At 37.1% G+C, this 26,790-nt stretch overlaps 3 protein-coding genes across 4 annotated transcripts in view; 2 read left to right on the top strand and 1 right to left on the bottom strand.

The window, feature by feature from the left end:
* Positions 1 to 7,628, top strand: part of tous (testes of unusual size) — a 32,457-nt gene extending 24,829 nt beyond the window's left edge. The window contains exons 15-20 of the mRNA XM_071598959.1: positions 101 to 251; positions 1,115 to 1,258; positions 1,492 to 1,707; positions 4,126 to 4,305; positions 6,593 to 6,787; positions 7,518 to 7,628. Coding sequence (XP_071455060.1) covers positions 101 to 251; positions 1,115 to 1,258; positions 1,492 to 1,707; positions 4,126 to 4,305; positions 6,593 to 6,787; positions 7,518 to 7,628 — 997 coding nt within the window. The remainder of the gene's footprint in view (positions 1 to 100; positions 252 to 1,114; positions 1,259 to 1,491; positions 1,708 to 4,125; positions 4,306 to 6,592; positions 6,788 to 7,517) is intronic.
* Positions 7,629 to 7,665: 37 nt separating this feature from the next.
* Positions 7,666 to 15,400, bottom strand: Sc2 (trans-2,3-enoyl-CoA reductase Sc2). Of its 2 annotated transcripts, none has more exons than XM_071598611.1 (6): positions 15,187 to 15,400; positions 15,045 to 15,095; positions 13,780 to 14,087; positions 13,482 to 13,698; positions 12,144 to 12,336; positions 7,666 to 8,300 (listed from the first exon to the last, which is right to left on the bottom strand). In XM_071598611.1, exons 1-6 carry the CDS (start codon positions 15,196 to 15,198, stop codon positions 8,173 to 8,175), a joined length of 909 nt encoding a protein of 302 aa, XP_071454712.1. In that variant the 5' UTR covers positions 15,199 to 15,400; the 3' UTR covers positions 7,666 to 8,172. The 2 variants fall into 2 exon arrangements, with proteins under 2 accessions (XP_071454712.1, XP_071454713.1); XM_071598612.1 differs by having other exon boundaries at positions 15,193 to 15,398.
* Positions 15,401 to 15,675: 275 nt separating this feature from the next.
* On the top strand, positions 15,676 to 20,296 carry LOC139700096 (dnaJ protein homolog 1). The gene is made up of 3 exons (XM_071598610.1): positions 15,676 to 15,853; positions 17,682 to 18,584; positions 19,464 to 20,296. The coding sequence occupies exons 2-3, from the start codon at positions 17,691 to 17,693 to the stop codon at positions 19,695 to 19,697; spliced, it is 1,128 nt and encodes a 375-aa protein (XP_071454711.1). The 5' UTR covers positions 15,676 to 15,853; positions 17,682 to 17,690; the 3' UTR covers positions 19,698 to 20,296.
* The last annotated feature ends 6,494 nt before the right edge of the window (positions 20,297 to 26,790 follow it).

Genomic DNA, 26,790 nt, shown 5'->3' with positions numbered 1-26,790 from the left:
CTCCAAAATCACAACCTTATCAAGTTTATCTCCCATAATCTAGAAGATGTGTAATGTATGACAAGTATTATGAGTTTTTTCCAATTTAATATCCTTATAGTTCACAGAAAGAAATAGATGAATTTATACATCAAGTGCAAACTTTACAATCAGAGCAACTAAAGTATAAGCAGGCAATTCATGGCCTGGAGAAAGATATCACAGATTTAAAGAAAGAAATACAAGAAAGGGACACAAGTGTTCATCTGAAGGTAAGTACTATCAAAAGTTAATGTTTAATCATAGTTCATGGCTTGAAATGTGTTTTCCTTCCTGTGATCATGGAGTGTACGAGTATGTATGTATTTGGCTAAGTCATTTAATTTTTCTCACTCTAACACCCCCAGTGAATATTTGAAGGCTAAATAGCTGAATTAGATGTTTGCATTGTGTTTGAATCAGATTGGTGCTTTATTTAATAATTTACACCCTGGTTATAGTACCTAACTTGTTGATTTCAGACATTTATATAAGATCATAATGGCATTCATAGTTCTCGTTGGACTTGCATCATAGCAAATTTTGTGGGCATCTGCAAGCATCAAAATCAGTAGAAATGCATTATAAATATTGACTACACAGAGGAAGGTGGAAAAATTGAAAATTCCCTAAGTTATGATCAAATATGGTGTCACTGCTAACTTAAAAATATATTGGAATCTTATTAAAATGTATGCACCTTCAGCCATTAACTGATTCCCCACAGAATAAATGTCCTTTTATGATTTGAATTTTTATATGATATTATTTATTTTTTAAAGGTTGTAACTCATTGAGTTTATTTGCAGACGTAATCAATTAACATGGGCTAAATTTCAGCATTCTTCTTTTGGTTGGTCACAAGTTTAGGACTAATACTAAAAATTTTTTACAACATCATGAAATTCTATCATTGCCTCTAAAAATACTTTTCATCATCCACTTTTGCCTTATAGTTCCTAATCTGGTTCCCTCAATTGACCTTGATAATTATCTGGTGTTATTTAGCTTCTCCTCAGATTTCATTTTTGTGCCAAAAATATTCATCCCTCGGTAAACAATGTCCATTCAGTACTTTAATTTTTACATCCACTAGGAAAAAAGAATTTATGAGCTAAAGAGAAAAAACCAGGAGCTAGAAAAATACAAATATGTACTGAATTTTAAGATAACAGAATTGAAGAACCAGAAGGAACCACGAGAAAGAGAAATAAAAGAGAAAAAGGAGCAAATACAAGATGTACGTATGAACAATAAACATTATTTGCTTGATGCATAAGCATTATTTGCTTGATGCTATTCATGTGAAATGAAATTTCATAATAGGATGGATCCATCATAGTCATAATATATGTGTTAAACATCGAGCTTCAATTTTTTCATATAATATGTAATGTGGATATTTCACTTGATAAAGAGCATACATGTATTCTCTGCTGTGGTTCAGGTTTAACATTTTTATTTCCTATTTAGATGGAAAAGGAACTAGGAATATTGCAGACTAGAAATGAAACATTTGAATTGAAGATGAAATACTACAATGATAAGTTGTCTGGAATGGAAACAGAACTAAGAAATCAAAGAATTCATGCACATAATTTGAACACCTTCTGTCAGCGTATGCAGTGTGATATATACAATGCATCAGGATTCATACAGAATCCTAAAAAACTTAAGGAGTCAGTAAAGGTAAGCATTATATTTTAATATACATATTACCATGCTAATTCAAAAATGCAATCAAAAGCCTAAACATTTACACATCAATTCAATTATAATAATATATGCATCCACTTTGCATCACATTTACAATATGTAAATGAGTATTCATACTTTGGTTTGAATTGACCTTGTTTAAATGTGCCTACATTATTTTATGATATGCTACCTATTCTCAAAAATTGAAAACAATACATACATTTTACTCTCCTGCTTGATTTTTGCAATTTTCGACTCTTATGAATTTGAGATTAAACATCATGAGATCCATTCACTTGAATATTATCTGATTGGATCAATACATTTCCTATTCTATCTCTCATATTGTACACAAATTTTCCTTTCTTACCCTCTAAGAATTCTTTAAAGCCTTCTGTACAGCACAATCATTTCATGTTGTCTCTGTACTCCCCATTTCCCAACACTACTCTTTCTACCACACCTCTTTTCCTTTATCAATTTCTCACCGTAGTTCAGTTATCCCTTTGTGCTTTCTCCTTACTAATTATGCTTAAAATCTTCATCTCTTTCTTTCTCCTACCATCCTAAATATTTCTTATTTAATCAAAGGTTTTTTTCTTTTTCTTTTCAATCCTACTTTAGATTCACACTTTTATTTTACTGTATCCATCCTCTGATGGAGCATGGTATCCCAATGGTAGAGCATTGGGATACTGGCCATCATGAGAAATCAAGCCAGGTTTGATTTCTCATGACGGGTCTGAATACCCTCAGCTTCACAAAAGCTGTGTCAATTTTCCGGCACAGATCTTACTGGGCAACCACAGGCAGCACAAGGATATTGTCTCCCCTACCCTGATGTGTGCATTTCAAACACTTGGGCTTAGTTCATACTATGTGGGCTCTACTCTCACCTATCACAACCTTTGGTTTGTTTACTGTGGCTAATTAATATCTTATTGATGCTGAAAATCAGCTAATCATTATCCAGAACTGTGTCCACTCCTTACTGGTATTCCTTCCTTTTCACCCCAATCAAAGCGGTATCATTTAATTTTCTTATACTGATTCCTCCCTTTCCACTTCACAGACCTCTAAAATCAGAGAGACTCCTTTTTCTGATAGTGAATCTGATCTTTTTGGTGCAACATATCGAAGGCATATATTTTATTTGAATATAGTATCTGAAATTCCAAGGACTTTTCTCTAAGGTAGTGTAGACCAGCACCTTTTAGAATTCTACTTTCCTTCTAAAGGATATACTTTTGAGCAAGGTACAATCCTGGCAAGGGAATTTATGAAAGCATAAAAAATGAACAAAATGATTGAGTAAGCATTTCATTTAAATCGAGTGATTTTCACATGGGATGACTTTCTACTGATTTTATACCACTTCATTATGAACATTTTTAAGAATAGTACACAATTATTCCATTGAATAACTACATATTGTGTACGCCCAAAAATTCAGTAGTAAATTTTCAATGAAATGCACCAAACATTAGATGTTTTTATGAACTTTGAGTCAGATGAGATATTTAAAAATATCTATTAAAACCTGTCAGTGATACTTAAAGCATAAATAAAGTTTGATGCTAGAATCTCCAAAGATTTAAAACAATATTTACTGATTCTCACCAGGGATATCTGTGAAAAATGAAATGATTACCAAAATTGCATCTGCTTAGGGCAGATGCAATTTTGCAATACACACAAGGTTTCAATCTGCATTCATAAACTTATGGATTTTGACATCCACCCTTAGAATTGAACGATATTTCATAATAATCTTGCCTTAAAATCCTTTGGCAACAAAATATAAATTTAATGTGTTACAAGTAGTATATAATGATGGAAAAATACAAGTTCAATAGAATCAAACAATTTCATATTTATTTCTATCTGTATAAAATCTCCAGTTTATAGTCATTTCCAATATCATGATGATCCCCATATTGATGATCTTCATATTGATATTCACATCCTCACATCTTTATACAACGCATTCTCCTGGAACTCTTGGAAGTTTTAGAGTTCAAGTCCTCTCCTAATGCTACAGCATTTCCCAAGCTATTTTTATTCTACTTACTACATAATTGGTAACTAATGTCATTTAGGGGAAATAATTCATCCTGAGGTTTTTGCACGTAAAAAACCCCAAGAACTTCATTTAAGCCAGCCTCAACTTCAACTTGAAACATGTATCCAAATGGGTGTTTGTTTTCTATTCCTAGTAGTTCCTAAAGCTGAACATGTAGTTTGACATAAACTATGGAAATAAGTTTCAATTCGATCCCGACATTTGTTTTCAGTGAAGCATGCCTATTACTACACTAGTAATACATACCGTACAGTGCTAACCACTATAAAATAATATTTCATTTGTCTGTGGCGTACAGATAACAGTGTCTTGCTTGATATTTTTAGCAGTTAAATATGAAATATAATAAAGATAAAGCAGTGGTTAAGACTAAAGAGGAAGATGTTGGGGCATCAGTGGAATTTCAGCGTCAACGTGAGCACCTGGAACGAACAATAGCAACACTGAGGAGCCAATTGCAGAAAGAAACTGAAAGAAGTAAAAAGGACCACTTCCGTTTGGTTGGAGTAAGTATAAGAATATAAACTGTCCTCTATGTACTATGAGAGGGTCCCCTTACCTTTAATTCTGCCTTAATCAAATAAATGTTGGGCCTGAATGACACAACTGAAGTCACTGCATAGAAAGACAGCAAATGCTTTATTTTAATATTTGAAAACTAAAAAAGTTTAGCAGTTAAAAAATGGAAATGCTGTGAAATAGCTTATATGATGTTACAGGGGCTAAATGGTCCAGTACAATGCAGCTCCCTACTACACTTCAGCCAATCATCTAAGTTAATAATAGCCTTAAAAGCAAAATCACACTTTAAATTGTGTAAAACAAGTTGCTAAGTAATGTTTTGTGTTTTTCAAGTGAAGTTATTTTGTAATTACATACATGGCTTATAGTTTTATAGGCTGTCTGTATCCAAAACCTACCTTAACAGTTTAGAATGCCAATAATAATAATATGTTGCTATCAGTTTCTCCTCGAACTTTTAATTATATTTACCCATTCCCAGCATTTTTCTGCCTATTAATAGTAGGTTAATATTGTTTTCAAATTATTTAATCCAATCAATTTTAGAAATAAGAACAGAAATATATCCAGCCCTGAACATCTGTAGTATTAGCAAATGGCAAAGAAAGTTGACAGTGGATATTAGTTGAAACACTAATATGTGGTAGCAGTAATTTTTGCAAAAAATGCAGAACATATGTCACAACAGTATCCTCAACTAAATAAATTTAATATGCATTTCATGCAGAGGGAAGTACATTTCCGACATTTACAATGTATTTATATGAGGACACCATTTTTCTTACCCAGTGGCAGTCACTCCCCCATTATGCCTTGGACAAAAAATGTTTATCCCTGCGGGTTAGGAATTTTGGCAACTTAAGGTATTCATATCCCCCAAGAGCATTACTAATCCACCCCTTTACTTACCATAAGTGTATGTGCGATCATTTTTGATATTAGAACCTACTCATACTGTCTTATAAGCTGTTTTTTACAACATGATAGCTGATCATATCGGCAAAAGTAGGAGTTAATAATGAAAATGTTCATTTGGGCAACTATTTATACCCCAGAAAACTAATAAACTGAATATTGACTATTAAAAGCAAGCATTATTTTAATACGAGATAAATATATACTATTTTAGAGTGAATGCCAAAGTTACGTCTATGCATCTAAAGAATGTATATAAGTGAGGCTGATGACCATATGGGACTTTGCCGATTGTTTTGAAAAGTCGAGGAGATGATGGGATGTGTGTGAGGTCCCAAGGGGGGTACTTTGAATGGGACTAAGGCCTAATTGTTCTAGGTAGGGTATTTTTCTCAAAATATTGTATGGCTGGATACTTTCCAGACACACCTCAGATATTACTGTTTTCAATATAGCAGTCACTCAACACTTAGTATGCTTTCATTTCACATCAAATATCTCCTAACAGTTTAAATACTAGTGCCCACGCTTGCCCCGAGAGCTCATTAATCAGAAATTATTATGACATTCTTCATTTTATTATATTGAGGATGTCCTGAGCTGTGATTGAGCCCCTTAACACAAATCAGCACTGCATTTCATTCTTATTGCCAATCATAAAGCACCCACGCAAAACACACATGAACAAATCAATGTTAATGTACATATCAATCTTCCTTCCATTAATACCTTTCACCATAATATCATGCCCTCTATCCGAAGACTCCTTCCATATCTTTTTGTAGCACCCAGTAGGCATATATAAATTCAAATTAAAGCAAGAGGCTCTACCAAGATAAAAGGTTCTTCATATCTTTTCAATCTGACTCAATTACTTTGAGTAACACAAAATGTTGTTACATGTTATTCTAATTATAACTAGTATCCACCTGATTTGCACTTTCTATCTCCTATCCTACTTTTCTAAACCCTCCCTTTCTGCAGCTTTTAAGAATTTTAACATTGATGTTGAAATATTTTTCTCAGCAAAATTTTACCAGGTCTGCAACATTACTTAATTTTATCATATGTATATTCATAGTTATCAGTGTTTAGCAGTTGACATAACTAAGTCTGACCAAAGACTAAGTTAATTAAGATCTGGTGCTTTCCCGGCATATATTCTTGATGAAGTTTTCTCGGGTCTTCCACTGGGTCAGGGGATCCAATATTGGCCAAGGTTTCGATGCCCAGCTCGTGCATCGTCCTCAGGGATGAAGCGAGTCGGGTATCGAAACGTCGGCCAACATGGAACCCCTGACCCGGTGGCAGACCCAAGAAAACTTCCTCAACTAAGTTAATTGATTGTACCCACAGGAAAATTCAGCCTTGATTACAGAAATGAATAAAATGCAATTTGAGTTGAAAGCAGCAATGAAACATATTCAAGATATAGAAACAATGGTTGGATTAACTGGAAAAAGTGAGAGTATAAATGAGGCCCAAATGAAGTTCAAAGCAGCCCTAATGAGCAATGAAGAAATACATGAATCTTATGCAAAGAGGATTGAGGTAACCTGAATCTTAATTTGATACGGCCTTGGTTAAATTTAAACCGTTAACTATCAGTTCCACCCGAATCTTCAAAGATGTTAACTCACCGAAGAACATCATAAAATATTTTGTAAAACTAAAGCAGAATTACAGCCCATATTCAAAAATTCATTTAATCCAGGAGACTGCTCCTCATCCAATGCGCTTTGCTAATCAATTTGAGCTGTTATAAATTGATGTTGGTTGTCACATTGGCAATGCTGGTCATTAGTACCTGATAATGACACAATAAGCCAATGATAATTGCCATTTACATGATCTTGTGTTTGTTGCTTCCAATTTGAAAACTTTCATCCAAGTAAGCCACATGACTTGAATAATCAGACAGATTGTGAGAGAAGATATTTGCCTTTTTCACAACAAACATACCAAACTCCTGCTTTTTTTCTTTTGCTTCCATCCTTCCCTCATTTGTTGAGCCATGTACCGATGGTAAATTTTAACATGATAGTGAGACACCTTTACCATCAGTCTCAACTTTTGTTTTGATAAACTGATGATTTGACTGTGGTTTCTTTGGATGCTAACAACAGAGTTAACTCATGCAATTGGAAGGAGAGTTAAATTGAACTTTGTTTCAATCTCAAAATGGTACAGGGTGGAAAAGTTTTTTCTAAGGGTTTCAATTTACCACACCATATATCATTGAATTCAAGAGAAAATACATTACCATATAACTTTTTTTTAGCACTTGGAACAGATTGTTGAAGTACAAAAGGAAGAAATGGACCGCATGACTTCAAAACTAAGCTCTTTCGAGCAAGCAACTGCCAAAGCAGGAACATCACAATCCAGTTAGCAGCAGGGTCAGCATTTGGATACAAAAATCGCAAGAATCAGGTTTCAGGTAAAACCAAATGTTTAATGAAAGTAAAACCTCTGTTATACAAATAACATAACTCCAGGGTTGGAGAATAACAATTAAATAAAAATATTTTTTAAACCAGTCTTTTTAAAAACCTATCATACAATAACCAATATTGAGCTGAGGCAACTTCAGGAATGTGCCACTTCTTTAAAATGAGATTTCATTTAGTTTGTCTCACTGGTCCTACACCAAAGTAAACCATGTCACCTTTACCCATATAAACAAATCATATATTTTGATGTTATTGTAAACACAACCACAGAAACTGAGTATGATTCTTTTAAATTTCCTTTTATCCACAATAATCATATAACAATAATGGCACACCTATGAATAATGGCTGCAGTGAACCATGGTATGTAATTAAAAATCTTTCCAAAGATGGAAAAAATAATTGGTACAATCAATAGGGTTTTGTTTCAATAGCTCCAAAGTGAGATACATCAGGATGTATATTCAATTTTTTATAATAAAATCACAGGAGAAAAGGAATAATTGATTTCCTATTCCTGGGATAATTTGGGAATTCCTTCTTGTAAGCTCGATGTTTGCCAATGGCCCATACTGTCATCTGATACATTCCAGCAAGAGCAAATATGCCAGCTGAAATAAAGAAAAAACATTAATCCACCATAGTAATTTTGAAAGTGGAAAAAACAGGAAACTTTAATAAAATAATGCATTGAGACATGTTCATTTTAGCTAATAAGCTACTAGTTCACACTTGTAAAGATGTTTCATTTCTTTATTCATTTGGGATTAAAATAAAAACTAAGCCTGATATTTAACAACTCAAGTAGTAGCAGTATTTATGGGAGGCGACCGACAGCTGAGGTTATTTGCGCCATAGGGGATGGACAGAAAGGGCAGAGAGAAACCCGGCGTCGGCATTAGCCTACTCTTTACGAAAGGCGCCAAGGGGTCCGCAGCTTAACATCCCATCTGATGGATGGCGTACTCACTTCAAAGTGCCCTCCACAAAGCACCTCAAGTAGGGATCTAGATACCTCTGAAAAATATTCAACACTGCCGGGATTTGAACCCGGGCCCTCTGGGTGGGAAGCCAGTATATTAGCCCCCGCACCATCTCGATCCCCTTTAACAACTCAAGCTGTCACTTTGAAAAGAAGTTGGCATGGTAAGTTAATAAAAAAATATTTGTGTGAAAACAACCATTTTCATTTCAATGTGAATCAAACTTCATATTTATGCATAGACATGCTGTGCTAGCTTGAAAGAATCCACTTTCGGGCGGCACAATTAACCATGCAGCACTAGCAGTTGACATTCAGTTTTCACAAATGTTAATTTACTACTGAAGGATTCCACATTGTGATTTTTATTTATATCAAGATCTTCTTTCAAATGAAAACTGTTACGTCAAGAAAATACCCACCTTGACCTAAAATTTACCGTGGGAGAAATGCACGTAATTGCCTAATAAGAGAAAAGGTAATTCGCGCACAAAAATACTATGCAAATTCTTGGCCCTTCAAGTAAAGGAAAAAATTGGAAAACATCAAGTATGAAAATTGACGATTAAAGAATCAATTATTTTTTTGCATTTACCCTTATATTTTTATGATGAATTTATGCTGAAAAAGTGGAGGGCTTGTCATTTGCCTGGTCTTAAGCAACAAAATGTGCATAGGGTTTTTCGTTGATTTATTGTGCATCAATTTTACCAAAAATATTATACTTAATTAAGTATAATACAATACAAGGGCAATGTAACTCCTTGCAACAACTACTTAATATTCATGAAAAATTTAATTTTAATGCCACACTAATCGAAACTAACTGAACAGAAACTAACAATGGAAAGGTTAACTATTTCAATTTCAAATAATGGCTTTCGTGGGATCACCTCAGCAAAATAAAGCTTTACACTCAATCACTTCAATTGATGTAATTTCCCTATTCCCTTCAAAAAACAATACCTTCTGTCAAGATGACTAGGAATAAATAAGTTAATAGGAATTATTATTTATATTAAAATATAATTTTTATCTGATTAACAAATACTATCATTAAAGTTTAGTTATTGGTCAAGGTAGAAAAGGCATATCTAAATATGCCTTCCTCAATGGCAGTTTTAAAATGACATCATCATTTAAATGACTGCCTTGCTGGGGTCAGACACACCTGTGTAGCCCACTCACTGAGGCTCCATGGGCCACCTTTCGTCTATCTTTTACCCTTCAACCTACGAGGGTCATCCGGAAAGTAGTACCCGTTCGTGCCGCATGAAGTGCTGACGACGCGAGTAGCCGCTGGACGAGGTCAGATAGCTTCAGTGGCTTGTCTGCCTTCTCTGAGCCAAGTTGCGTGACGCTAGCATTGCCTGTGTTGTTTCTGTGATTGTTTACAATGTTTAAAAAAATTGAGAACGCCGCCAGTTGTGAAGTGAGGGCAGTGATTAAATTCCTCAATGCAAGAAACGTTCGCCCATGTGATATTCATCGCCAATTAAAGGAGGTGTATGGAGACAATGTAATGGACGAGTCGTCTGTTCGGCGGTGGTGTCGCAACTTCAACATGGGGAGGGGGAACACACACGACGATGAGCGTTCGGGGAGACCGTCTGTCATTACAGACTAACTGGTGAGCTCAGTTGACGAATTCGTGAGGAACGATCGGCGCGTCACAATTGATGACATCTGTGAGCATTTTCCCAATGTTTCTCGAACAATTGTTCATGAAATTGTTAAACACCATCTGCATTATGCAAAAATTTGTGCAAGATGGGTCCCTCGCGTATCTCAATGAGCTGGCGGCGAAGGACTATGCAGCAGGAATACAGAAACTTGTCACACGTTATGACAAATGCCTTAATTTGCTTGGAGATTATGTTGAGAAGTAGTTTAAAGTATCCTCTTTCAAATAAAATTTTTTATGTTTGTTAATATTTACTTTTGTGTCCTTATTTCACGAACGGGTACTACTTTCCGGATGACCCTCGTATTTGCCATGGGTGAACCTATCATGCATACTACTGGAGCTATAATTACAGCTTTCCCATTACACGGACAGTTCAACAAATTATGTTTCCAGCAACGCTTTGCTTCAAGGGATCCACCAAATCAAATTTGAATTATATTTCCCCCAAGGTTTTATCAATAAATAAAACATACGAATAAAATAGAAGTATTAAATATGAGATTTAGTTCCATCAGTTGCCAAATCCAAAATTTTCTAAAAAAGGACTTTTGGAGGATGGTCAGCAATTATAAATTATTTCTTTTATTTTCAAGGCCATGGACATTTTTCTTTAATTGCCTCCATTCTCTTTGGCCAGGAGACGAAGGAAATATTTTAGCACTTGTGATCTGCTCAATTGGGCCTTCCCGCCTATCCTGTGTTTGTCTTTTGTAAGTGGTCCTATCCCTTTTCCTTATATCCATTTCAATGTGAATGAATATTTGTTCGCCATATGGTGGGTTTTCATGTTTGAATATGTACTAGGCCAATGTGGCTCCTCTACTCCTCCTGGCTATGCTTGCCACAAATCACACTGTTCCTAACCTTTATGACATTGTATGATTGCTTTTCCTACTGTTCTTTCCTCTTGTGTTGTCTATTTCTCCTGTGGTGGATGAAACAGCTCCAAAGTGCCATCTTCCACCCAAAGAATTGGGGCACTTGGTTGCATGAACAACTCCCAGATTACAGTGTATATTACGTTTACTCGATAGCTCAAGTGGTTAGAGCATCAGACCGGCAAGTCGAAATTTCTGGAGTTAAAGTCGCAGTCAAGGAAATATTTTTTTACTTGTGATCTGCTGGCTTCCACCATTACCATCTCTCATGTGTTCGTCTTTTGGGTGTGTTCCTATCCCTTTTCTTTACATCTATTTCCATGTGAGTGAATGAATGAATATATGTATATATACAGGGTACGTTGCTTAAATCCAGACAAGCAAGTTTCCTCAAATGAGGTTTCCTCGCCAAGTTAGCAAAACCTTCCCCAGATCACTCCGAAGCATTATACATAGCCACAATAACAGTTGATCTGGGGTACCAGAAGAATCGAAATATAATGCCCAGCACAAACACTTTACATAATAGCAGCTCTTCCATTGTACTCCGCACTTGCAAGTTACATCTCAGCCATTTTGACGTTATGACTGTTACCTAGATGACAATAGTTTTCAAGAATGCCAATCACGACCTCCAGAAGCACTATCATATGGCGGGACTATCTACTTTCCAGGAAAAAAATTAATTATTACAAGGTTGGCTAACCATCCTTTTTTGGAGTACCAAGAGTAGATTTGGTATCTTTTGCATACATGTAATAAGCACTAGTAACTTATTTTTCCGTACCTTTATTTAGTCTGAATTCTGTACTTTTCATATTGAAGAAATTACACCTGACCTTAGTCTGCTCTCAAATGGTTTAGGGCAAAACAATACTCATACTACACACACATTTCACATACTAACCTGGTAAGCATTGTGTCATGATTGTAAATGATAGCCAAGATCCAAATTCATACGTATAATTTGGGCAGGACACAAAGCTGAAAAGCCATGTAAATGGATTTCCAGTGGCTACAGGAATCTTTCGCACTGTTGTTCCAGCTGGCCTCAAATTCCTTAGAGCCAAATGGATGCTCAAATTACCCAGTTCACAGAGCTATTAAATGAGAAAAATGGATGAACAGAGGCTTCAATTCTAATGAAAAGTAATTGACCAATTGAATATTAAATGCTCAGGTAAATTTTAATATTATAGTGTCGCTTATGTCTAAAATCAAAATTTTGTTCCATCATAGCTGCAGCACAAGGAAACTTGATAGGATCAATATATAACTTTCAGAAAACTGCCTTTTATCTTGCATGCACAAAAGAAAAATAGGGAAAATGATTTTGGAGATGAAAATGAATGTCATTTGAATTTTATGTTAATTTCGCAAATGCGAGTTATCAATTAATTTCAAAAAAAGTCATTATCGATTAAAGGTAGGAGGTTGAAAACCTCTAATGTCCATTAGCATACATTTAGATGCACAAGGGAGAGGAAAATTTAAAGAAAAGATTTTGAGTAGTAAAAATGATTTTTTCAGGCCATTTTCTGATTTTAATATGTATTAGCCATTCCTGCATAGTATTTCTTCAGTTGCATTCACTTGAAAAAAGCACCGATTTCACCAAATGATAACGATGTTTTCAAGCAATATGCATGGGATTATCATTGGTTTGGCTTTTTAGATTGCAAAATCAGCAAATGATCAAATCAGCTGAAGTAGGTATGTGCCACTGAGAGGCTCAAATTCTCTATGGTTTGGCAAACAATCAATTATCACAATTAGTGGGTCAATGAGAAAGCAAATAACAGAAGATTGAACAAATAAATTATTAAATATCTATTTTCCAAAGGCATGACAATAAATGGCATTGAAAAACCATATGAAAGGAATCATGATTTTTTGCTCTGACATAATATTTCCATCTAGTGGAAAAATAATGCAGTCACTTTATTACTGTATCATTCCATTAATAAAGGAATTGAAGACGTTAACTACCAAAATGAGAAGCCAAAGAGTATTTATGAGTAGATATGGTAAATTATCAAATGCATAGCAATATGTATATTAAAATAGTTTGAGCCATTATTTTCAGAGAAAAACATCACCGTATTTTCACGCTATACGCTTATTACTTATCCTTATATTGACACCGATAAAGAAATAATCCTGAGTTGCAAGAATGTAAATACTGACATTAAAAAAATACAACAGCATGCAAATATAAGCAAAAAATAATTAAAATTCCACTTACAATAAAGGCGGCAAGACCTCCATACACTTGATTTGAACCAGGAGATGTATACAGTGGATGATTTATGTGATAAGCAACATATGCTGTGAAAAGCCAATAATATGCTGAGTTACGGAATAGATTGGCAAGAGGCATTGTGGCATGCGAGAATCGGTGAACAAATAATGTTTCCAATAGCCGCTTCACATAATGGAATGTCCAGCATCCAGCAGCAATACTGTAAGTGAATACATCCATGTGACCTAATCAATGACTTCAAAAACATGGGAACCTAATGAATTCACTATCAAAAACGTACTGTGCAGTTATAGTCATTGGTTGTTCCGCAGCTCCATCACCAAAAAATAGCCATGGCCTTTGATACATCCATAAATACACAACTAGAGGCCCAGCATATTCTACTAAAAATACTGTCTTCCACCCGATCTGTGGTCCCAAATCTTTAATAAACAATCGGCCTTGCACACCAGAAGATTGCAATGTACTATCATCTTTCAGTCCTTTCCCTTTGGCCTCCAAACGAAGTTCTATCCTTTCTGGTTTATAAGACTTCTTTAATTTATTTATTTCTTTCTTAATTTCCTTAACAGTGGATGATGGGCTGACCTGAAATATATTGAAAGTTCACATTAAGCGGTCGAATAAACATTAACATCAGTGTACTAATTTCCCGGATTACACACAATTGAGTTTCAGTTAATAGTACTAGTTGTGTAAGAAAATGGATAGTAAAAACTGAAGATGAGAAACAGGTATTCGGAGGCAAATGATAACAGAGGTGAAAGCAGGTATTCTCTCACCAACACAACTCAACCCGACGGTAGACTTCGACGGTGAGAGTGATTCTCACCCAGTACTAAGCCCAACGGAGTTGAAATTCAAACAGGTTATGGGAGCCATATCTGTTCCCCGTGCTTTCTCAGAAAGACAAGCCAGGCGAAAAATTAAGCAGCCTAGGTAAAGCTAAGAAGCTTTCCCCGGGTCTTCGGTCCGTAGACCAGCGCTCTACCTCTAGTCCTTTACTCAATTACTATCCATTTCCACTGCCTATTATTTGTAATCGATTGAACATATTCCACAATTAGGCATAACAAACAATAAAGTTCTTGGAAAAGAAATCCTTAGTCATTCCACGTATATGTGGAATAACAAAGTCTTTCTTTTCCGATATGAATCGCTTCCACAAAGTGACGCCTCAAACCATTCTACATAAAAAATTGTCACAAATATGAGCTTATAAAGTACGCTTTTTCGTGCTATTATATCCACATGTGAAGTACTAACTTTAAAATTATCTTCTTCCAGGCATTGATAGGAATCTACCCATTACCGTCTGTGCATTCTATCCTGGAGTTATAACTAATTTACGCTACCCAAGTTTCTACTTTCGAGATAACTTAGGCTCTAATAAGTTTAAATGCTAGCATTGAATTGCTTGATATAGTAATTGTTTGCTATTGCACTCGCAAATAATTGACAATGCCTATACAGGGTTGCTAAAAGACTTTTATACATCAAGAAATATTCATGGATGCTAACGAAAGAGTGATGAAAAATACTCACATGCTTGAGGGTCCCAATCGGTTTAGCAGATGATGTACTAACCAGCTCCAGCTAGAATGAGTTGAATAAATATTAATAAAGGCCGGCGTAAATGTTTGCCATTTTTTATCATTATTTTATTAATGCATCACAAAATAATTACACTTGCCTCCATTTTTTCGCAATTGGAATCTCCAATTGATCCTAAAATACAAGATCACCGAAACCTCTCACAACACCACTTTATTCAAATACTGAAGCGTCCCTGGGTTTTATCAAAAGTCATGCATGTAGTAGACACGTTGCACATTTAGCAAACCTAGCGGAGGTTATATAAACTAAACTACAAAATGTGAATAAATACGGCTTCATTTTCTTGATGGATTCTAAAAAAGAAAAATTTAAGATCGTAATTTTGTTTTTAATTTATATCATTACATTTTGGCGATAAAATTTTAGTTTATATGATTACCAAGAACTGCTATCGCTGAATACCAAAACCACGTTGAGTTTCTCATCTTTGCTATACATTGGAGACTGTGACTCAGTGATTTGAAACCTTATCAAACTATCCGCTAGATGGCATGAAAGAGGCTCTTCTCATTATTCTCATTTCCATTGCTCATTTCTGGAAGCGAGGTAGGTTCTGGAAACTTCCGGAATATAGAAGCGTAGGTTGAGTCTCCTGTGCCTACCCGTTCCCAAGCTTGAGTTCAGTTCAGTTCAGTTGGTCCTAGTGGTAAGGTGCGTTGTGACTGAGGGAAGTGAATTTAGATAATATAAGGCCGGAAGCTGTTGTGGTATTCCATCGTCGATTGGATTACTATCTGGTTTGTACCTCTTTCAAGTAATATTCCTAGTTAAGCCATTAGTTTTCTTACTTGAAAAAGATGACATCATCAAACTGTAAACGGTCACTTCTGTTGTGCGTATTGCATGCAATTTGAGGGCGTATGATTCGGTAAATCTAATTGCCCCTCATGAAAGCTGAACGAAATTATAATAACGAGCGAATTTTATTATTGCACAATATTTCTAAGGTATTTGGTAAATAATTAATAGTTTAAAAACTATTGATAAATCTTATCTGTCGATGTTTGAAGATAGTTCTGGTGTTATTCTTTCTGATCCTCTTCTGTTGACTACGACTTTTGATGAATATTTCATTTGTCCTCCATGTCCTATCACCATACTGACTGTTTAATTCTGAAACGTATTCGCTCATCTTATACTTCGTTTTTCTTGTATCATCCTCCTAGCCACGAACCGACTAATATGTCAGAGTCACGTTCTAAATTCCGTGCACGTTCCATGAAATTTGCAATTATCTAACTCGTCTGTTATGCAATTAGATTAAATCCCCTTATTGTACCTATTTAACAGTTCGCTGCCTCTACGAATTTATCCTTAATCCTTTCGTGTACAAGAAAGAAATCGCAAATTCAGTTCTTAGACTAATATCTATTCTTAGTCAATTTGGAAAAATGTTGTACTGGTGTGTTTAAGAAAGCTACTTGGAGACAAAGAACTTGCTGTCATCTTTCAGCTTTGCTTCTGGAAACCACCACCACCTCTTTCCACCCGCACAACTCTTTGCCACCTAACTTGGCTTCCCTATATTCCTCTTCCCACTGATATTAATCCAGTCCAATATGTGGATTGTAAAGATTAAATATTACCTCGTCTCAATTATTTTTATTGCATTTTTCACTAACTCTATCGTAGCTGTTTTCGAACTGGTGTGCCAATAAATGCCTAAAACTAAATGTTAATAAGTCACACCCAGTCTACTTCGCCAATAGTAACGTGGAAACTGTTACATCTGTTGATCCTGATGGTGAATCCATACACCAACTACATCGCTTTTCACTCTTTGGTATTGCTATTGACACTCGCGTATCCTAGGAAATTCATACTCGCTTTTTAACTACGAGAGACAGCTCAGTTCCCTCATCAGATCTATCCGACCTATTATTTCCTAAGTTGTACCATCTTTGTCCCACGGTGATGGGAAACGGTCACGCGAATTATCTGTATAGTATTCTTTTTCGGGGTAATTTAAGAGAGCCAAGTTGATGTCCAATGTAAATTATCTTACCTCTTATCGACCATTGTTCTGTAATCTTAGTATACCACCTGTTCCTTGTTCAAATGTTTCTAGTCTTACTTTGTTAGATTTAATTTACAATATTTTTTGCATAATTCGCGCATACATAGGCTTACAAAAAGAAAGGGTGGCCTGGTAACATTTTCGAACCAGGGAAGCAGCTTGTCCAAAACGTATGGGTCTTCAGGCAAGTGATAATATTTCTGCGAAGGTTTAGTCTCCTTGAGCACTTTAATAACATTGAAGGAGAAAGCCTTTTTACCATCCAAATGTTTTTTTTTCGAATCAGGAATGCCCGCTGATCTAATTCCGTTATTTTCTGCTAAAGTAACACGCAATGTCCAATTGTTAAAATTTACAAATGGACTTGTGCCAACCCATGACGTGCTTATCATCATGCCTAAATTTTGCCTGTTTATGCCGGATCTTAGGGCAAATAAAATCGTGGATTATTGTTTATGGTCAATGCGTTTTGTTAACAATAATTTTGCTACGCAAAAAATGTCCTCCCGATATTAAACCGATTATGTATATTTCTTCTTCTCTTTTAGACTCGGAAGATGGGTCGAGATTACTACAAAACACTGAATATTGCGAAAGGTGCAACGGACGATGAGATCAAGAAGGCCTATCGCAAACTTGCACTTAAGTACCACCCAGATAAAAACAAGAGTCCTGGAGCCGAAGAAAAGTTTAAGGAGGTGGCAGAGGCTTATGAAGTGCTCAGTGACAAGAAGAAGCGGGACATTTATGATAAATATGGAGAAGAAGGCCTGAAAGGGGGAATGTCAGGCGGTTCTGGTGGAATGCCAGGCGGTGGTGGCACAGGTGGAGCATTCTCGTATTCATACCATGGAGACCCACGTGCAACGTTTGCCCAGTTTTTTGGATCGGACAACCCCTTCCCAAATTTCTTTGATCTTGGGGGTGGATGCGGTGGGCCAGGAGGGCTTCGAGGTTCCGGAGCCAATATATTCTTTCATGATGATGACATGGACGTGGATAATCCCTTTGGAAACCTTGGAATGGGACGTTCTGGTGGAATGCCTTTTGGTCCTGGAGGCGCTTTCCGTTCACACTCGTTCAACTTTCATCCCGGTTCTGGAGACGGAGGGAGAGGAGGCAAAGATAGATTGGTGCAAGACCCCACAATTGAGCATGACTTGTACGTGGCACTGGATGATGTTTATAGAGGATGCACTAAAAAGATGAAGATATCACGACGTGTCATCCCACCAGAAGGAGGCCCTCCGCAGAAGGAAGATAAGGTGCTAACGATAAACGTGAAACCAGGATGGAAAGCGGGTACTAGGATAACTTTCCAAAAGGAAGGTGATCAGGGAGCATCCAAAATTCCTGCAGACATTGTCTTTATAATAAGAGATAAGCCTCACCCACTGTTTAAGAGAGAAGGGAGTGACATTAGATACACAGCAAAGATTTCACTGAAAGAGGTAAGCACATTTTCGATACGTTAACGTATGTAATAATATATACATGAGGAAGCCTCATTAACAATATTAGCGTTCACAGTGCTTGTACTATGTTCGACGTTAATTGTAGTTAATGCTCAAATAATTTAGCGCGTCGTCCTTATTTGCGTTTTCACTGAAGTAGGATAACGGATTCATGGTCGTCTTGCGAATTGTCCTTATCGAGTTCTCAGTTTGGCCTCAATATTAAGCATCCAAGGCTTTGTGATGTATACTTAATGTAACGCCGCTTTCACTTTTTACATGATGGCATCAGGTGTTCTGCATTCGTATGCCCTAGCCGATTGTTAAATCTGTTGTCATTAAATTATGTTCTGTCTTTGTCAAGTAGCATCAGGAGAAATCGGGGATCAGAACCCTGCATTCGCCCATTTTTCGTGAACTTCGAATTCAGCTTTGTTTTGAAGCACCCTTTTACATCCAAGCATTGAACTTAGTGACTGTGTTGTCTTGTCGAATTATTAAATTTTGCTCCATATTCGGACGTGTAATTTGCGCTCGGTCAGTTCGATGCCGGTACAAATATAATAATAAAAGTTTTTCCTCAACCTTGACCAAAATTCTTACAAGGCCTTGGAATATGTCTAGTACGTTATTGCTATTTTTACGTGCATGTGTTCTGGTGCAACTGTTTCTCTATTTCAAATAATAATGCTAGACGCCTATTAATTAGACTAAATATAGATTTTTTGAGATATTGGTACGCGAACTATCAAAATTTAAACTTATGCTCGTGGTCGGGTTATATTTATTTTAATATAGCAGTGTTCGTGTCAGTTACCGTATCAAGGTTACTAGGGTTATTATCCTCATGAACATTTCAATTTCTTCTTTCCACAGGCACTTTGTGGGACCGTAATAGAAGTTCCTACTCTGACGAATGAGAAGCTCTCCCTAAACCTTACTCAGGAAGTAGTGAAGCCTACGACGGTGAAGCGTTTCCGCGGTAAAGGACTTCCTTTCCCCAAAGATTCAGCGCGGAAGGGTGACCTCCTCGTTGCCTTTGACATCAAATTTCCAGACACAATGACGCAGTCAGTCAAGGATAACCTCTATGACACGCTCCCAAATTGAATTTTCAGGGATTAAAATATTTTGGATTTGGAGGACTTTGAGATCTTGCTATCGCTTCGACGGTGGACGGCTCCTTCGTGAACAACATGTGCCCCTTTTTTCTGCCATCTCGTAGTTGAGTTAAATCTCATGTCGAGTGGTCGTATCTTTCCTCCGGAATTAAAGGAGTTTTATTTATGTACGTTTTAGTACATTATGGTCCTGAGTGTTTTTTATTGGGCCTTAATTCTAAGAACAAGGCTGCTTTAATGCTTGTATATAATTGTATAGGCTTCGAGGAGCTCGGTGGCGAACTCACTTGGTTCTCATGCCTTCAATTTGTGTCATCTAACACTACCAAATATGTTTTTGGCAAGCATCTCAAAAAATTATTGAAGAGAGGGTGTGATTTCATTACTGTAATATGTGTCATTGTATATATAAACTTCAAACGTTAAGTTAGCTTTTGAGCATGGTAATTTTGTTATCAAATCTCTTGCTATGTGCAGTCTCAAAACATGGACTATTGACCATAAATGTATGTAATTACGCAATCGATAAAATATTCCATATTTAATTTCAATAAATGACGAAGATTTTAAATATTTAAGAGAATATAAGTGTTTTAATGGAAAGCAGAACCTACCTTTTGCCTAGTTGCCCTCACGGGCGGAATGCAATTCGTATGTGCACGTATTTGCCATTTTAGACAATTGGTTTTTCCATCTTGCCTATTTATTGATGACAAGGTAACATTCGTTCACTGGGTAGTTTTTTTAGGAGTGGAAATACGACTTGCATGTACTTTTCGTTGAGTGACGAATGAGTAGTGGTATTCGTAGTGTGTTGGTCACGGAAAGACGTGTAATGAGAGCGGCTGTGCCGAAGTACTAGTTTCCAGCACTTGTTGCTGCAAATGTGTTAATAAATTTCAGCGTAACATCTCAAGGTTTTAAATGTGTGATATATGGTGAAATATTTTTCCTATTTTGTTGGATATGGTGTCCGGTATCCAACAGATGTGCGTGTGGTTACTCACCCGTTCTAAAATAGTCATCCCTGTTCCACTTTCCCCAGAGATGAGAGTTCGACTTGAAGAGTTAAATTGTTTCAAATACAGGAACACGGAGAACGAATTTGTGATTCTTCCTCAGAGTAAATTAGTTGAACTTCATGACTATTAATTGTGACGGCCATGAAAACGCCATAATTAATTAATTATTATAGTGTGACAGCTCAAATTTAACGTGGCGAAATCATATTTCAGATGAGAGTTTGCAACCACAATCATTTGACCTAAATGGCCGGAATTGGGTTGTTGCATTGTAACGTTGGACTAGTGAATGTACGCGAGCTTTCGCATACCCCGTTGATGTGCCTTGAGAGTACTACTCGCAGTGACCAATACTTCCACCGTCTTCTCTTTCACCCTACCCCTCCGCCCACCGGCGAAGGACGGCCTCCCAAAATAGGCAGCACGGCTTGAACCAGCAGACCAGCACATTGGTGCCAGCGTGAGGGAGGCTGTGAGAAGACGTGTGGGCGGTCGACAGTATTGGAGAGGGGGAGTAGACGTCATTGATATTATATCCAGAACTTTGGCCGCGTACTCGGTAGGATCAAGCGTAAGGGTAATTGACGCAGATTTTTTTACGCTTTCGTTCAAAAGTAATGAACAAAAACGGACGCAGGCACTAGTAAATTGTGCGTAATTATAGCAACGTTGACAACATTGAAAGTTCGTGAAAGGAGAGTTTAAAATGCGAAACTGTTGGGTTACTTCCCTTATTTGTGACATTCTTTGCGTTTAAAACTAGCTACCTCGTCGAATTAATGTTGTATCATTTATTTCATGCGAAATAGCTGTTGTGGGGTGATATTTCGAGATGTGGAGTGGTAAGGCTAGATCTCCCAGGGACGGAAACTAATTTTGCCCTCCCCTTTCAGAACTCGGCGGGTGGGGGGACAAATCTTACCTCCTTCACTCCAACACTGACTTAGAGGGGAGAATATTAATGAGTGATAATGCAGAAATAGTTCTACTTTAAGGGAATGACCACCAAAAGTTCTTAAATGTCTGCTTTTTTGGGTTTTATACAATCCGTAATTGTGCTCAAATAATTATGTCATTTTGAAATCAAGGGGTGTTCGTAGCGTTTCGGCCGTGGAATGGTGACGAAAAGCTGAATTGACCAATGCATATCCATACATTGACCTTCTACGAAGAGTTTGGATGTCGTCGTTCTCCATTACCTTTATTACCTGGTGTACGGTAGGGTAATGTTGGGATGCTTACATTTTGTAGAGAGTACTTTCGCTGGAGACAGCTTGTAAGTTAAACACTACATGTCGCAGAATGAGTTGATTAATGTAGCATAGTCCGTGACGGGGATTCTCCATGTTGGAGTGCAATTAATGTATTTCTCATCCGCCAGAAACGTTATCACCCCAATGTTACGGATTCATTTCCCCGTTCGTCTCTAATTCCCTTAACGTTTTAAGCTGCGCGTTTTGTGATGAGGACATGGTTAATATAGTTGTAACTAATCCATGGAAATAAATTAATTAATCCTGCCACGTCTTCAAGGGGTCTGTAATTTCCAATTTTAGCTTAAGTCTTCTCCAAATGTATTTAATTTCATGCAATATCAATAATGGTGACATAAACTCCAAGAGGGGACGTCAGTTATTGATTATGCCTGCCGGGCTTTTGCGTCTTACTACTAAAATGCCATTTCTTTTAAATGAATCACGGATTCTCTTATGCCTACTTGACATATTCTAAATAATATTATGCTAGCGTCAAATTTCATTAGCGAGATGTTTGTCCCCCTGCCTTCCTGCGTTTTTGAAAACTCGGAAAAGTACATCATGTACTTTTTCGATTGTAATCATTCTATCAATCAATCAATCCGAGTCATAGAATTAATATTCAGTACATCTCTACTCACGCTGTTCAAGGAGGGACTGGAATTTAGTGTCATCTTTCGAAGGTGGTTTGGTCGCGTGGTGTGAACCAGCCGGAATGAGCATTAGGGGCGATGAAATTATGTTTCGCTTACTGTTCACAGAAACCTTCAGTACGTCTAAAGGAACGATTTTTATCATGATTATGTCCTCTCGGAATGATGGAATTTATTATACATATTCTAAAAATCTCCACAGTACCCCGAAAGGGCGTGTGGCGGGGGGTGTTAGGTTACTACCGTTAATTAAGAATAAAATTGCATGCAATACTACCGTGATGAGGTAGTCGAACACCCTTTCCATTATTTTTATGTCAAAAATATGTAGTTGCACATGTGTCATATCATACTTTGAACTAATCGTGGTAGTTAATGTCCTTCGATCGAAATTGTGACTATCTATCTCTATTGATGTTATTTGACGAATATATTGTATTTTTTCGAGGTAACATTTACCGAAGTTGAAAATCGTATGCCTCTCCAATGCTTATTTTTGAAGGCTGATCCTTCAAATTAGTTCCCAAAAATCCGTACTTTTTATTGCTTTGGTTGTTAAAGTATGAAACTGGACGCCTTCACTTCGCGTTTTTAACCAAATAAACGGCTGCGTTGTGTGTGTATTAAGGTGATGCGAATCGGGAAGAAAATGTGCTATGGCCCCGAGTAAATGATTTGTGCTTCAAGCCAATAGTTGCCGGGTTATCTACTCGTGCGTGCCTTAGTGTTTCAAATCGATTTCTGTGGTACTTACTAGCATATTCGGTTGTTTTGTCCCCGTAAATGTTTTCATTGTCTGATATTTTTATTTTGTAATATGAGTAGTATTTGAAAGATATTTTTCAATTCGATGCCTTGGTTTAAAAGTTCAGTTTTCCTACAGTAAACCCTCGCCCCCTTAATTGTTCTAAAATTGGAAAATGATTCTGTTCTCCTGCTAAGTAGCCTTCATTCTTTGCTCCCTAATGTTTAAATAAATGTTACCTCAAATATCTAAGTATCGGCACCCTCATGTGATTCGAAATTGCAACGATAAGAGTATCGAAGAGTGTGTTAGTGTTAAGTTGTCGGAACGGAAAACTTGTATTAGTGGTTCTAGTGTCCTTCATATTTACCCAAGCGTTAAGGCGCGTTGGGATATGGAGCGAGCTATGCGGAGCTTCACCTAAATTTCCTCGGAGCTCCCAACCTTCAAGATCTTGCTCACTGTAATTCGTCAAGAGTTACAGCTCAACGTTTGATAGAGTGGGCCTTTGACTCTTCTTTTCAACTGCGCTAAAGAGGCCCCGTGAAGGATTTTACCATAACCTTAATGACCAAATCATCGACCTTGAAGATGGGCCATTTAACCTGCATCGTAGAGGCCATTTAGAAAAATGTAAGTTGAACATCTTCCAAGTCGTGTTTGTTCTCAATCAGAATGAACGTTATGGCGACTGAATTTTTTTTCAAAGTGAATCGATTGTGGGGTAAGGCAAGCAGATAGGGGGGGAGGGCGTCACCCCCTCCTTCCCCCCGAGCAAAAATGCAGGAATTCGCATGTGTATGAGGATGGATGCGTCGAGTTCGAGCGGATATTTAAAGAGTCCGTTTGGAGTTGATTTTCTCGCATTTCAATCTGGAGCTTAGAGAAAATCCATTTTGAAGAGGTGCAATTTCCGCCTTTTGCGACGGAAAAAAACAGTTAAGGAAGGAAAACAAACGAAAACGTTCTCTGTACGGTAGGGGAAGAGAAAAGGTTTTCGAGAGAAACCCGAAGAAGGCAGGTCAAGTGGATGCAGATGATACTGAGAGGCAGTGGGATGCTGAAGATAGTAATAAGGGAGGGGAGAATGTTGGAATTTGACAGAGATGGAGGAAATTAGATGGAATCAAGGTAGGTATACAGAGCTAAAGAACGAGTTAATGTTGTTCATTTCATACAGGTATGAGGTTTAATGGTATATAGTGTCATTTTTGTCGTTTTAGCAGTATGCAGTGCCTAGGTGCATAGAATAAGTACGTGACTAGCTAGACCTCTTCTGATAAATAACCTTCTACAAGGCCCATTTTCGGGTTGTAAGTCCCATCCCATCCGGCTCAAGTTCGGGGTACGATGATTTTTAGTATAGACTTGTTTCGGCGCGTTATGGAGCCATCAGGGACGAGAGAAAATCGGATGTGGCCGTGAATATACTTTGGAGGTTACGTGAGGTGGAATGATGGGGGAGGGAAGAGCGAGCAGTGTTGGAAGGGGTTTGCTGAGGGGTATTAAGGCCATGTGTGCGTGTGACCAAAGAAGGGGATATGCGAGTCGGGTCGTTATACAGGCCTGGATAAACTCAGCTGGAGCTACTGTGAAAGAAGTATTGTGCATGTACAACGGCGTACGTAGTTTTCCCCCACGAACAGAATTACGACGTTTATATCTGGAGGATATGTAAAAGTGTGCGTTTTGCCTACTTCATTCATTCAAGGCGGGTGCTCCGGAAAGTAAGCTGTGCATCGGTGATCTTCTTAGATAAAAGAATTAAGATTGGATTTTTGACTTGTTAGTTATTCAAGCCCACGAAAATATGTCATGCTATACTTCTTAGGAGAGAAAAGCAGGACTTCTCCCTTCACAACGAAAGAATTATGATGGGAAATTTGGATAATTTATAGTTGTCAGACACTAGCATGTTATATTTGATCGCTAACACTAAGTCATAAGAGCATTCTTTCGACCTTGTGAAAGTTTTCAATTAATGAAGTCAAATCCACGAGTGATACAGTTCCGGAAATTTGCAAATAAAGTGACGAATTTTTGACCAAGCATTTTATTTATTCATGTTTTTAAATTCTTCCCACTGTGTGAATGCTACGAATGATGATTAAAATTATATTGCAGCCAAATATTGCATTATATTGCAGACTTCCTCAACACCCAATACCTCCCGGCATAGAAAATTTGAAACAGAATACGGATCCGGACTACTACAACAAAGCCATAGAAAAACTCAAGAAAGGCAAGCAGATTAAAGATAGAGAGAAATGAAACGTCGCAGCATTACAGCACCTTGGTCCGGGACCTAAATGAGGAAAAAAAGACAAAGGAAAAATTTCTTATCAATGCAATTTCGAAGGACAATGCAGCGAAATTATATACAGATACATGAGAACGAGGAAAGACAACAGGGAACGAGTGAACATATTAAAAACTGACGGTAATAGCAACATCATCGACACAGTAGAAACAGAAAATATTTTCAACTCCTGCCTTGCGAATGTTTTTCGGGGCATAGTACAGAGAAATAAGGCTCGCCCAAATATCTCAGAAACGACAGAGAACTTCAATAGGGTAACAGCAGAAAACGGTATTAACGTGGAAGACTCGCATTTTGTAAAAAAAAATAAGGTATTGGGGCCGGACAATATGTCAATTGATATTGTAAAACTGGGTGATGCCGCAATAGCTTTATACCTGAGTCATCTATTTAAACTCTAAATAATGATTGGAAAAAAGCTAAAATTCCACCAACTTTAAAGAACGGGGATGAACAAATAGCCAAGAATCGGTAAGGATAACATCAGTTGTTGGCAAAATATTGGAAAAAATAATCGCTGATTACATTTGGGAATGGTAGGCAAGAGATTCATAGATTGCTATTCACATACCAACATGGGTTTAGAATTGGATACTCGTGTGAAACGCGGCTTGAGATTCAGCCAATACGTCGGCGACGCGATAGATATAGGAAAGAATGTTCATGCGGCAATCGTTGATTTTTCGGTAGCTTTCGACCGAGTGCCTCACGATAAACTATTGTTAAAGTTGTAGTCGTTACCACTGGATTTGAGGGTACAGAAAAAAATTAATTACAGGCAGAGTTCAAAAAGTAAATATAGAGGATGCATTTCTAAAAGAGGCCAAAGTTATAGCAGGAGTTCCACAAGGCAGTGTTCTAGGGTCATTAATCTTCCTAATTTACTTAAACGATCTACCAAATAATTTACATTCTCCTAGTAAGACTCTTTGCTGATGATTGCATTATATACAGAGGGGAAGAGCATGTAAATACCGCGTAATACTTCAAAATGACATTCATCGCCTTGGTGACTGGGTTACAAATAATACGAAGGAGCAGTTAATAGTTTCAGGCTTAACTTTGTGGAATTCCTTCATGATGAGA

Source organism: Hetaerina americana, unplaced genomic scaffold (assembly GCF_022747635.1).
Source record: "Hetaerina americana unplaced genomic scaffold, ioHetAmer1.1.p SCAF_10, whole genome shotgun sequence".
NCBI lineage: Eukaryota > Metazoa > Arthropoda > Insecta > Odonata > Calopterygidae > Hetaerina > Hetaerina americana.
The sequence above is the reverse complement of the archived record's forward strand: the minus strand, read 5'-3'. Positions and strand labels throughout refer to the sequence as shown.